This window comes from Ursus arctos, chromosome X (assembly GCF_023065955.2).
Source record: "Ursus arctos isolate Adak ecotype North America chromosome X, UrsArc2.0, whole genome shotgun sequence".
NCBI lineage: Eukaryota > Metazoa > Chordata > Mammalia > Carnivora > Ursidae > Ursus > Ursus arctos.
Genome location: NC_079873.1, coordinates 30358927 through 30373137, shown reverse-complemented (window position 1 = coordinate 30373137; position 14211 = coordinate 30358927). Strand labels below are relative to the sequence as shown.

Below are 14211 nucleotides of genomic sequence, written 5' to 3'. Positions count from 1 at the left end.
TATTATTTTTCATGTGTGAATGATCTTATAGACACCAGGTCAATACAATACTCCTTTCCAACTACCATTATTTCATTGTGAATGAATTTCATACAGCACATAAATGATAGAGAACTGAAGTATTTGGGGCTATCTTCTGGGCATTATAAATTCCCTCCTCAGGTCAACACATGGCAGTTTCTTTCTAGAGAGGGATAATACCATAAAACTTTTCCTCTAAAGCCTGTCTTCTCTTTCTCTCTCTGTCTCTCTGCCTCTCTTCCTCCCTCTGTTCTTCCAACCCCCCCTTTCCCTCTCTCTCTCTTTCCTTTGCTGGCTTTATTTACTTTTGTTTAAAGATTTTATTTTTTAAAGATTTTATTTATTTATTTGACAGAGAGAGACAGCCAGCGAGAGAGGGAACACAAGCAGGGGGAGTGGAGAGGAAGAAGCAGGCTCCCAGCGGAGGAGCCTGATGAAGGGCTCGATCCCAGAACGCTGGGATCACGCCCTGAGCTGAAGGCAGACGCTTAACGACTGAGCCACCCAGGCGCCCCTAAAGATTTTATTTATTTATCTGAGAGTGGGAGCACAAGCAGGAGGAGGGGCAGAGGGAGAAGCAGGCTCCCCACTGAGCAGGGAGCTCGCAGCGGGACTCCATCCCAGGACCCTGGGATCATGATCTGAGCCGAAGGCAGACGCCTCACCATCTGAGCCACCCAGGTGCCCCATTTGCGGGCTTTAAAGAAGTAAGCTACATGGATTCCAGAGCCACTAGAAAATTAATTCCACCATCAACCCGAGAGAGAGCTGAGAAGCAGCTCCTTCCTCAGTGGAGCCTCTGAGGAGGATCCAGCACCGGCAGGTCCCTTGACTGAAGACTTGACAGACCTTAAACAGAGGACCCACCCAGATCATGCCCAGACCTCTGATCCATGGAAAACGTGACATAATAAATGTTGTCTTAACCCTTCAGTGTTTGGTAACTTGTTAGGTAGCTACAGAAAGTGAATACAGAAAGAGCTGCAGCAAGTTTAGGCAAGCTGCCAATCTGCTCTCATGGGACTAAGGCAGTTTACCCATGACTAGTGTAACTCCTTGCTTATTTGTGAGAATAAGCTCTTGGTTTAGCAACTAGAAGGCTGAAATTGCTATCTACATTACTAGAGCCTTCAGCTGCCTTCAAGGCCCCTGTACTGGTTATTCCATTCAAGTGCCAGCCCATGATGGAAACACGTGCCGCCATTCTGTTCTCACCTCTTTGTTGCTGAGGATGATGACACAGTAGCGCGTGTGCATGTCAAAGGGAAGAAACAAGAGCTCCAGGCTTGAAGTCCCTTTTACTCCCAGGTGAAGAGTATGTGTGGAGCAGAAGAACTCTCTGATGAAATTGGACTTAATTGCTACCAAAACACGAAGCAGAGCTTGTTTACATATCATTTCATAAGTGCTGTTCAAATAAAGCAGCTGTTTCAATTAGTGCTTCACGTTTTGAAATGAATAAGAAAATGTTCAAAGCATTAGCACAGCAAATTAGATGACACATGCATTTGTTAATGAAAGCATGGGTGACCCCAGCTCAAGCCTGATATCATAAAAATGTGTAATTATGACCCTCTATTAAAGATTCCTTAAAAAGGGAACTTCACTACTGTTTAAAATTAGCCCAGATACACGTATAAATAGCAAAGCAGTCATCTAAGCATCTTCAACTTTTTTTTGTCAACTCTGTAATAGTTCACATAACAGGGTGTAATAGAAAACTTGAACTGGAAATAGAGGAATGTTTTATGTCTGTCTCTATAACTTTTGTCGGTTTTAAAACATGTCTACAAGTTCTTCAACACTGCCGTGAATGTGGTGATATGGTGGGGGGTCTTAGTGCCTTGATCCTAATGAACAGTATGTTACAAGGCAGCAGTGTGACTTCTGACACTAGAGCAAACACTGTAATACAATTTCTACCTCATCATCCCTTTCTTGGGTCACCTGCTTTTAGAAACGAGTTGTCATCCTGTGAAGAAGCCTAGGCCACATGAAAAGCCACATGTAACAGCCCTACCTGAGGTCCTAGCCAAAAGGTATTAACCATCGGACATGTGAGTCAGGAAACCTTTGTGATGACTCCAGCCCCAGCCTCCATCTGAGTGCGACTGCATGAGGACACTGAGCAAAAAGCATCTAGCTGAGGCCAGTCACTCCAGAAGTGTGAGAGAGAATAATGCCAATCTATTTTTACTGTTTAAGCCACTACATTTGGGGTGGTTTGTTCTGTAGCTAGAGATAACCAGAACATTCCTATATCCATTGTCCTATCCACGTTCTATTCATATTTTCTGAATTTACAGTTATTTCATAAAACAAAGTAAATCTATGTTCTCCTTGTAATTTTAAACATGGTGATACCTGTTGATCACCTACATAGGTTTAAATAGTTCAGAATAAGCCAAAAGAAACATTAAAGTTATTTATTTAAATACAGTCATTGTACACGTAAGGAAACTAGGACTCGCAGTGAAAAGAAAGATGTGGGCAGAGTCCTCCAAAGGGTCATGAACAGAAAAGGCTGAGGACCAGCCCTTGGAAATCCCACTCCGCCATCGATTTCCAGGGTTTGCCGTTCAGTCTATTGTTATAACCATCATTTGTTGAGTATTTCATTTACTGCTATGCTAGGCATGTAAAAGTCAGACATGAAGACAAATGAAAGCTTTTGCTTGAGGTACTCACAGGTTCTTATGGCATTTGGGGAATGGCAACAACCCTCAGCATTGTCATGTTCAGGGCTACTCTCAGCGTCACTGTCATAAGTAAATAGGACAACAACATTAACACAAACGAAACTCAAAATCAATTCTCTATCTTCATTATATCTTATAGATCCTTAAAAATTATGGTACCTACATGATATGCAAAGACCACAGATGTATTTCATATATCACCTTGATGTCTATATTGTTTCAGAAATTTTAAAAGAAAAATGCAAAAAGGAAACTAACAATCATCTATATTTCCACCACTGTTTTATACAATTTAATAAAAACAATTCCTTTTTACTTATGAATACTATGAAGAAATAAACATTTGATAACAATAAAAATCAAAAGTAGTGGTCTCAACTTAGGACTGTATAGGTATTCTCTCTAAAAGTGGTTCTAGAACTTGATTTCTCGAAAGGTTCACTTCTTTCAGCTTATTGTTTCTGCATTTGCTTCTTTCTCATAAAGGGAGGAGATATGGGTAGCTGTTTAAGCTCTGGCTGCATTTCTGAAAATTAATTAGCAGACCACAGCCCGAAACAACCGCCTCCCTTGAAAGTTTCCATGTCTTCCAGAACTCATCAATTTTTCCCCAAACTGCTCTTCTCAATATTCATGATTACTTTGCTTGACAAGCTGGCAATTAGCATCTGGGCTCTCAGATATTGTTTGCCTGATTTTTTTCTGAATATACAAAAACTCCGTATTTTCTCACCTTGTCATATACTTTTGCCTGAATTTGTTTTTTTATTAAAGATTTTGTTTATTTATTTGAGAGACAGAACGAGCAGTGGGGAGGGGCAGGGGAGAGGGAGAGAGACAGAGAGAGGGAGGCAGACTCCCCACTGGGCTGGAAGCCCCACAGCGGGGGGGGGGGGGGGGGGTGCTTGATCCCAGGACCCAGAGATCATGACCTGAGCCAAAGGCAGATGCTTAACCAACTGAGCCACCCAGGCGTCCCTTGCTTTTGCCTGAATTTGATGCTGTAAAAATATATGGACTATTTCCAAGTAAAATTCCAGCCATATTGATTCTTTTTCTCCACTGCCTTTTCTTGATATAACATTCTTAATAAGGTTTATCACATCTTGTAATTATTCTCTGCTTTACTTCAAATCACAGACATTCTGATTAGCCGTTTTAATATTTTGTGCAATTTGAACATTTGATAGATACTTTAAGGCTATCAGAGACACACTAGATAGTTTAGCATTTTTAAGGGAGACCATACAGAGAGGGGAAGAACAACAGAGAATGCTCATTTCTCGATGCATGGTTCCACCATCATCCCTATAATGGAGCTCTGGGTGGAATGAGTGATTAAAATTCTTGGATAATTTCAGAACTTCATTTTGCTCAATACTTGCAATCTCTAGCCCTTCAGCCATTTTTTTCATAATGAATAGGAAAGGAAAATAATTTGGGTCTTGTCTTCTTTTTCTCTTCTTTACGTATTTTCTTGGAGAATAGCTAATGAATGCACCTTTTGAATAAATCAGAGTTGCCTTATCCTCAAAGGAGACTCTCAAACCCACAAAAATTGAGTTACCTGTACTATTTATGGTAAAGATGGATAGAAAAATACTGCAGACCTAGAAATGTTATTACCTTGCTTATATAACTAATGATTATCATGATTAATTCAGAGACATCAGAAAATAATATAATAAAATAATTTGGTTCAGGTAAATTCTATTTTCCCTGATCAACATTCTTGAGTCTAGAAATTCAGGGATAAACCTAACTAGTTTACAAAACCAGTATCTTGCAGATCCAAAGACAACAGAAAACCAACTCTACCTTTTGGTTATTCCCCACACCTCAGTGTATGCTATCATTTTCCTCAATGCTCACCAATTACTGTTGAAGCTATGGCAGAGGGAGCATTTTTAAACCTTTGGTCTTAAGGAAGACATAGCATCAAAAGAGGCTAAAATTATACAAAATACTGTTGATAAAGCAAGGGAATAACTCCTAATAATTCAGTAGTGGCCTAAAGTCAGGGAGTGAAACCTACTTATGAGGTATGAAGGGATGACGTTCCTTTTTTCTCTGCAGGAGTGATATGCAGCTCTTTTCAAGCTAAAATGACCAAAATGACATTGAACTGGTTCTATTCAGAGCATGAATAAATCAGCCCCAAGAATGACTTCCTACTCAAACCTTTTCCACTAGGGAGGGGAGATCTTTATTACAAGCCTTCATGAAGCTACTCCTGGGCCAGCATTCACAGCTGTGTCCAAATCAAAGAGCGAATTTTTTGGATCAAGACTAGTTTTCATGCATCACGGGAAGGAATGTAAGTGGATCAATTTTGAGATTCACTTCATCCTCCACGTGTCCAGGGCTACTTCAAAAAAGGACCTAGTGGCCATCTGGAGGGCAGCAAAAATGGGATATTTGCTGTTTTTTGTACCTCTTTGGCTCCCGAGGAAATGAGAAGTCTGTAAACAAGGTGCACCAACGTGGGGTGCAAGGACAGAGTGGATCTATGAATTCAAATGGGGAAAAGTTCCATCTTGACTCCCACTAACTATTAATAGCAATTTAAACCAAACCACAGTAGCATTAGCTGTAATATGACTTGGTCACCAAATAATCATGGATATGTTTATATCACATTTCAATTCTTGTACATATCTTAAGCTATTATTTACATTCATAAATACTTTTAAAGTATGGTAGTTATGTTCACCAGTAGATTTAATTCTGTATTATGTTAATGAAGTACGTATTTTAACATACTACAATTTAAAAATATTTTTATTATCTGCTGGAGTATGAGTTTCTTCTATGCTATAGACGGAATTGTGTCACCATTAAATTCATATGTTAAAGCCCCAATTCTCTAAATGACTGTATTTGGAGATAGGCCCTATAAGAAGGTAATGAAGGTTAAATGAGGTCATAAGGGTGGGGCCGTGATACAACAGAATTAGGGTTCTTATCAGAAAAGCCAACAGTGAGCTCACTCTATGTATGCACAAAGAAGTCATGTAAGCCCACAGCAAGAAGGCTGCCACCTACAAGTAAAGAGAAGAGGCTTCTGAATAAAAACTATCATGCCTGCACCCTGATCTTGGATTTCCAACCTCCAGAGCTACGGGAAATAAATTTCTGTTGTTTAGGCCACCCTTTCTATGTTATTTTACTATTGCAGCCTGGGAAGAGTAAGACACTCTGTAATCCTTGCATCTTATTTTCAGTATTTATAAAACATTACTCTGTGCAGAATAGGCTTCATCAGACTGGCAAAGACTGTGATGACATTAAAAACAGGTATGAAACTCTCATGTAGTGCAAGAGGATCGTGGCATATTGTGAATCTTAGTACACACACTGGCTTCTGATTCACTCTGTTTTCCTTGGAGATTTGCCTAATTCTAAGTGTCACCAGTTATTCAGTGTCGTAAAATGAAATATCTTAAAATCATGGGCCATGCAGAATCCAGCTTTTCTGGATTTTTAGCAAGAATCACGACTTAGAAAATGATCTCTACCAGGGCCCTCTTTCATTTGGGTGGCTACTCTAGGCCAAGCTACTCTGGGAGACAAGGATAAATGACAAAGCCCCCAAGCTCACAGAGTATGGTCTGGCATACAAAGTAAGTCTACAAGAAATAATTACAAAACAGAAGGATAAACACTTCAACACCTTTTCAACTTTCATTCACATTCTCCCATAATCCATATGCATTAGCACATGTCTTGTATTTCCCCTAGCCTGTCCCCTCCTCCACTGCTTCAGCAAGTCCTTCTTCCCATGCTCCTTTTATACTTATAGGAAAGTTCTCCCCTGCTCTAGATTCGAGCCATCAAAATCTTACTCACATTTCCGATCCCAATTTGTATATAATAAAGAACAGCAGAGTATAGCATATGCATGAGAAAGAAGTGCTTAGTACCTCATTATTCTCCTTAAATGTTTTCTTTTTCTAGGCCTGCAATTTTTTTCTGTCTTTACCATAAATAGTCGAGGCAACTCAATTTTTCTGGGTTTGAGGGTCTCTTTGAGGAAAGGCAACTCTGATTTATTCGAAAGGTACTTTCATTAGTTATTCTCCAAGAAAATACATAAAGAAAAGACAAAGGAGATGAAGCTCAAGAAGACCTCTATCTCTAGATAGGGATATTCCTTGCCAATGAGCTCACAGAATTTTTTTTTTTTTTTCCGGTACAACATATATTACTGAATGCATTCTGCCCTGTACAACTGCCTCCACTTGTGTAGATTTTCTTTTTCTTTTCTACCTGATGGTTGGCTCCTTGAGAACCAGATCTATGACTTATTTATTTGATATTTCTCTGGTACTAAGAACACTGCTTGAGGGGCCACTTAGTAAGAATTTATTAAATGAGAAATAATTCAATGTTGCTGAAAAAAGAGCAAGTCATAATACCGTAGGAAAGTACTTACACAGTGCTCATTTCTGAGCACTGCTGACCCATCATTTAATTTTAAAGTGTGGCTAAAATCAGTGTCCTGTCCTGATCTTTCTGGTAATCCCTTGGATTTAATTAGAATAGAAAGTTCTTAACTGCTCTTGTTTATGCTCATGGATCATTTTCCCATAAAGTAAAATGTGTGATGAATATAAAGCTTTATCATCCATGTGGTTTCAAATGTGCTGTTTTATACGTGTCCGTTGCTTAAGAAGAGCAGTTTATAGAGGCACTTTAAAAATTTTTCGTAGGAGACTTTACCTCTTTTTATGCCACCTGAAAGGTAATTTCAGCACGTTACTGCTCATTTGAGAAGAGAATATTCATTATTCGGGGAGATACTGACTGAAGTGATCTGAGGAGGAGCACCAGCACATGCTGGGTCATGCTGCAGTAACGCCCCAGATCTCAGTGGATCAGTGCAACAGTTAACTCCGCGCTCACATTACACGTCCATCCTAGGTGGAGGGGGTGCACTCCAAGATTCTCGGTGCAGGGAACTCCATTTCTATTAACACTTCTTTAGTAATCGAATCAGGGAAAGGGAACGAGAAAAATTGTTCACTGGATCTTAAAGCTACCCCTTGGAGAAAACATTTAGCACATTTCCTCACATGTCATTGGCCGATTAAGTTATATGTTCACACATAACTTCAACTAGGGAAGTGCCATATTACCACAAGCCTAAAAAGAATAAAACAGGGATATTTGTTAAGAGCTCTAAAAAGAGATTACTAATAGTTGATGGAGTGATTTTTTTAACCTTTTTTGATCTCTTATGTTACCTTGCTGATTAGACCTAGAGAACAGTGTAGGTGTTATTGAGACAATGTAATGCTTATTGTATGGTATATTACATACAAAAGTTATTAATCATAGAGGTACTACACCAGACTTCCATTTTGGTCATGATTCAAAATGCACATTCTTAAATTTTATTTGTATCTGGAAATCTATTCAAGAAAAACATTAACGGGAGTTTTAAGAAAAACAGGGTATGTAACATTACTAAGTATTATTTTATTAAGACGTATTTAAAGATCAAAAGGCCTCATTACGCCAATGAAGCCAGACTGATGAAATACTAGATAACTTTGTGCTAATTGGAATAAAACTCTCTTTTGTGTCCCCTCATGGTGGAGCCTGTTGACCACCTATCTCAATATTCATGGGCCCTTCCCTCCTCACTGACAAAACCCTCGTTTTACTGTGATGTGTCTGTGGAGAAGAGTGGTTTCTCAGTCTTCCTTCCAGCTAGATTTGGCCAACTGGCGACAAGCAGAAGAGCTGGGTGCTATTTCTGGGAAGTTTCCCTAACAGAGAAAGAAAGGGCACACTCTTATTTTGCTTTCTCCCTTCTGCTGCCTATAAAGTGGATTTGATTGTTGGAGCTCTGGATATTCTAGCTGATTCTTGAGAAAGTGAATACAGATTTGCTGCTACATGCACTGGAGCCCAGAGGTATTATACAGCAAGCAGTCAGGACCCCAAAAGAGGAGCCATAATAAGTGCATCTAAGACATCTCTTAAGAACTGTCAGAAAAACAGTTTGGGGTAAACTTAAGACTGTTCTATTTCAACCCAACATATGAATATGGGGCTCAGCATTCTGTCCAGATCATTGCTGATATGACAAACCAGGGAGCATCTCTTTTCTGAAAAACTGTAGCCTTCGCCTTTTTAAGTCCCACTCTCAGCTTTGATCTGGTAGACAGTCTTCACAGAGGTGCAAAGGAATAAATCCTCAATCCTTTAAACAAACAGCTCTGACTCATTCTTTGAGACTACAGAAGCCTAACTATTCTATGTTGGATCCTGTTCTCCCTGACCAATACTCAATATCACTATATCTTCTGTTAGTTTTATCATAGGAAGCCTTCAGCAAGAACTAGGAAAGCAAAGTATTATAAATATGAATGGAAGAGACTATACAAGAAAGAATGATCAATAATGTTTGAGACCATGATAGACACACGTCTTCAGCTGTACTGTATGTTGAGTTGGCAATTATTTTGGATGAGTACTTGCAAAGTGTCCTTTCCAACCAAAATTAAATTATAAATGTCTTAATGCTTGTGTATTTCCATTATGGTTTAGATTTGAGAAGCATAACATTAAAAAGATGTCTTTACCTATAGCCTCAGTAATTGTGAAACTTCAGATCTAATCAAAACCATTCCAGAATATTATATGAAGAAAAATCATGTTAAAATTTGGGATACAGAATTCCTATACTGCATTCCAAATTAAGAAAGTAGACTTGGAGCGCCTGGGTGGCTCAATCAGTTAAGCGTCCGACTCTTGATTTCAGTTCAGGTCATGGTATCAGAGTCATGAAATTGAGCCCCATGCCAGGTGCCATGCTCAGTGGGGTGTCTGCTTGGGAATCTCTCCCTTTCCCTCTCCTTTTGCCCCTCCCCCTATTCATGCATGGTCTTTCACTAAAATAAATAAATAAATAAATAAATCTTGAAAAAAAACAGAGAAAGCAGACTCAATTTTGCTGTTCATTAAACTGATCCAACTTTGAGTTACTTATGCTCACAAATACGTATAGCATTGCTTTGAGATCTGACTCCAGTTTAATATGTGATACTACAAATTATTTGCAATTAATGTGTAGAAATTATTTCAAGGCCATTCAGGAAAAATCTATCATGCCAGACAGCTGCTTCATCAAGAAGCAAGGGACTAAAAGAATAAAAACTTAGAAGTGTTAACTGAAGAGTTTCTAGCAATACTAGCACTTCACACTATAAGAAAATTAACATAAAATACCTACAATATTCTTATGGTATCTATAAGATGCTTTATCGCTCAAGGTATTAATTCAACATTTTATTGTTCATTAAAGAAAAATGTAAAAGGAAGATTTCGAATGCCTTAGTTAAGCATATAATTAGCATTCAATAAAACAAATGCTGTGAGACAAAAATGGTGTACTCCTTTAACAATTTTTCTCGCAGAACAACCAATAAGAAATGAAGCATAATAAATGTAATCCTTTCCATCCCATGTAACTATTGGCTTAAATACAATTTACTTTTGGAAAATAAACTATATTCATTTTAATCTTAGCAAGATCTGCACAAATCACTTGAAGAGTTTCTGATGACTTTAACATCGGTTATTCCTATGGTTTAAAAATTGCTAAATCCTTGACTCCTGACACAGTTTTGCATCTAAAAGGATGACACGGTCATTGTCAAGCATTACACAGAGACAAAGGTATAAAATAAACTAACAACGTAGTAGCTATGAAGTAGTTGTTACAGTAATGGTCAGTGTATGCATGCATTTCACTAATACATACTTGCATTATTTTCTTTCTGCCTGATTTTCGTTAACCTTGGCAATGTTGTTTTTATTCTCTTTCACGTTAAATAGTTATTCTATAGTTTAAAATAGATCAGAAATATAAAGCAATCTAACTTTTAAAAATTCTGCTTCTCTATTGCGAAGTCAAAGTTTCTTTCTAAACAACAGACCTCATAATGTAGGTGGAATAAGCCTAAATACAGTTGATCCTCATTATCCACAAATTCTGGTTATTTGCAAATTTGTCTCCTCACGAAAATTGATTTGTACCCCCCCAAATCCATACTCATGGAGATTCCCCTGTTGTTTATGGACATATGCAGAGCGGCAAAAAGTTCCAGTCTATGGTTACATAGTTCCCAGCTAAGGTCCAACAAGGTGATAGTGGGCCCTTCTGCTTCAGTTCTCAGATGTAGATGACCAAAGGACGGAGACGGTAGGAGGCAGTACAGGAGTACAAATGTTCAAGAAGTTCCACCTCTGGGGCCAGGTGGACAGGATTTGAAACAATTTGCTGGCACCTTTTAGTGGGTCAGCCTCATACAAGTCATTTAATACTACTGACCCTTATTTTCTTTATGTGAAGAAAATAGAATCTACCAGGATGGGTTGTTTTTAGGATTTGCAATTATAATCGATGTGCTTACATATATTTCTTCTAGGAATAATGGTTCAGTATTCATTCATTGAGTGCCACAATTTTAATGAACATAACTATCACAAATAATGAGAATCCACTGTATTTAATCAAGTGCATATTTATTCATTTTTCATGCACATAGCCTAGTAACACATAAGAGAATAGAACAACTGTGAATAATATAAATTTTATATATACTATAAATTAAATACTTCAAATGAAAACTACTATATAATTAATAGCAGTTTTAGTTCAATTTATATTTTTAGTATATTATTTCTATTATATTTTTTATTTTAATAGCTAATTTCTCAGAATTTTTCTTGAGAAAATTATGAGCATAAATATATTCACATTTACCCATGGTTCATGTGGTTAATGAATTGTTCAGATTCTGCTAATTGAGATGGCAAAGAGATAAATGTTGAGGATTCCACCAACCCGACACTAAAATAAATGAAAAAAGGATTATTTTGAATTCTACTGTAATAAAATGCAAATGACCACAAAACATTCTTTTAAATTTTTTTCCATCATTCATAAAATATAATTAGAATCAGAATAAATTACAGTTAAAAAATACACATGTTCTCATTCTGTATCTCAAAACATGTATGTTTTTAAAAAGGGAACGATCAGGGAGACTGGCTGGTTCAGTTGGTAGAGTATGCAACTCTTGATCTCAGGGTTGTGAGTTCAAGCCACATGTTCGGTATAGAGATTACTTAAAAAAAAAAAGAAAAGAAAAGATCTGGAATTGAAATATGTAAAAGATAATATTCTATTATATGGAAAGGCAATACTAAATTCTTACCGCAAGGAAATTTAGAACATAAATGACTACCCAATTATATTCTAGAAACAATGGAATCATACACTTGTCTCAATGTATTCTCAGAGCTGTACACATTTCGTAATTTCTAATCTTATTTTCAAAAGAGAGAAATGTTTCTTTCAGTACTGGACATGCGATATGGATACCTAGTTAATCAGTGCATTAGTAATTATGCCATCTTCGGGAATTACATAGCAATTCAGTCCTTATGAGATAATGCTCACTCATTCAGGAAACAGTTATGGAGACTCCATTATATGTTAGATGTGGGACTAGGTGCTGGAAATACAAGTATGAATCTACCATCCTCTTTGCCTTGGGTTGCCCACATTTTAGTGGAAGATAGTGTGGAAATGATCCTCTAGATGTGGATGAAAGATGTCATGAAGAGTCAAGTCAGGAATGCCTAATTCTATATGCAGAGTTGAAGAGAATCTGCAAAATATTAAGAACAGATTTATTCAAACTTGATTTTATAGGGGCCAAATGCAGGCTGCACCAAGATGGGCCACCCTGGTATGAAGATTATTTTGAGTTAAAAGCAATAAAAGACTAGCAGATTCAGGTCAAGCTCTTCATCTTCCTCTCAACTTACTAAATTTTCATTGGAAAAGAGATCTTGTATCAGAAAAAGAGCTATTAACGGAGATTCCTCTTTACCTAAAAAATACATCTGCATAATAGGACAACCTCTGTTTTCCAGATATGTCCTCTCGCTTTCTTGCTAATGGTCTTCCTCCCCTTTGTATCCTCACACCCCTATCTCTCTTCTTAGCTCATGTAAGTCTCATGTTGCCTCTCTGTCTTTGGAATTTCATGTGTGTGTGAATTCCCCTTATGTACAAAACTAAATTTGATTTTCTCCTGTTAATCTGTCTCAATTTGATTCTTAGTTGAGTTAGAAGGATCTTGAAGAGCAGACAAAATTTGCTCCTTCCCAACAATTCATTAAAATAAATCTTTATTATGTAACAGTTATTAATCTCATAATACGAGCTTTATAATAAAAATAGATCAATAATAAAATTAAATGTTTCAGTACTGAAACACAAACATGCATACAAACACACATACAACTGCATACAAAACTAAAATGTAACACATTCATACATCCTAATGTTTCAGTGTTGAAGGGGTTCAGGATAGCCTCTGCTCCCAAAATGTGCCACTTTAGCATGCAGATTATTTTAAGATGGAGGTAATCAAGACCCTGTGGACTCAAAAGAAAGTTTTGCCTCTCCCTTAATTATAAAGAAGAATCTAAATTGGGGGTCTTTGACAGAATAAGGGTTATTAGCAGAAATAAATTTTATCTGAGTGACCCATCTGTATGGCAAGGCAAATGTCTAATTACCAAACATCTGCTTTTCTTTTCTCCCTGTGAGTTGCATTCCTTTCCTCTAAAATCCCAGACTCCTACCCCCTTCTCCTTAGTTCAGTATGACATATATGCCTCATTTCGCCTGTCTTTGGAATTTCCTTGTCTGGGTGGATTCCCCACACTTATGCTATTAAATTTGATTTTCTCCTGTTAATCTGTTTCATGTCAATGTGATTCTTAGTCCAGCTAGAAGGACCCTTAAAGGGGACAGGAATTCTTGCTCACTGACAATGTTAATGTCACTTTCTGTCCTTTTAAGTTGGTAGTTCTGATAGATTTCATATAAGGACTGTAAGGAATTATATTAATATTAAACACTAGAAATTTTTAAACAGACAAAATTAACTGTAGGAAAATGTAAACTATGAACCCTGTAAGACATGTATCAGACTACCAGATTTGCTTATATCATTTTAAAGTTATAGTTAAGCAAAGGTAGGAAGAATTCCTCTCTAGAGGGTAATTTTAATTTAAATTAAGGCACTAAAGTCTCGTTCAAATCTCATAAAATCATGAGGCAGAAAAAATTTACAATGTTTCTTTATATTTCTATAAATCCAAGGTGAATCATCAGGGCAATTTATTTGGGTCATAATTTGTTCTGGCTAAAAACAGTCACAAGGATAATACAATTTTATACACAAATAAAAAGACTAAACCAATAAAGAAAATATTAGGTTTTTTGTATACTGTGCATGTACCATTTTGAGATAAAGTAGCATTTGAAAAGTCCCTGCTTAATTACATTGAAGATGTCCTCCTTAAAAGAGAAATATTAACTATAAAAATGAAATACAAACTGCCATTAAAATGGAAAAAAATCCTATTTGATTACTGTAGCTTCTAAATCAGCAGT

The 14211-nt window shown here is 37.2% G+C and overlaps 1 protein-coding gene across 1 annotated transcript in view; it reads right to left on the bottom strand.

Moving 5' to 3' along the window:
- Nucleotides 1–14211, bottom strand: part of CFAP47 (cilia and flagella associated protein 47) — a 478944-nt gene that overhangs the window by 222352 nt on the left and 242381 nt on the right. Inside the window, exons 40-41 of the mRNA XM_048213784.2 lie at nt 11500–11586; nt 1237–1429 (exon numbers count right to left, since the gene is read on the bottom strand). Of these exons, the coding sequence (XP_048069741.1) occupies nt 1237–1429; nt 11500–11586 (280 nt within the window). The remainder of the gene's footprint in view (nt 1–1236; nt 1430–11499; nt 11587–14211) is intronic.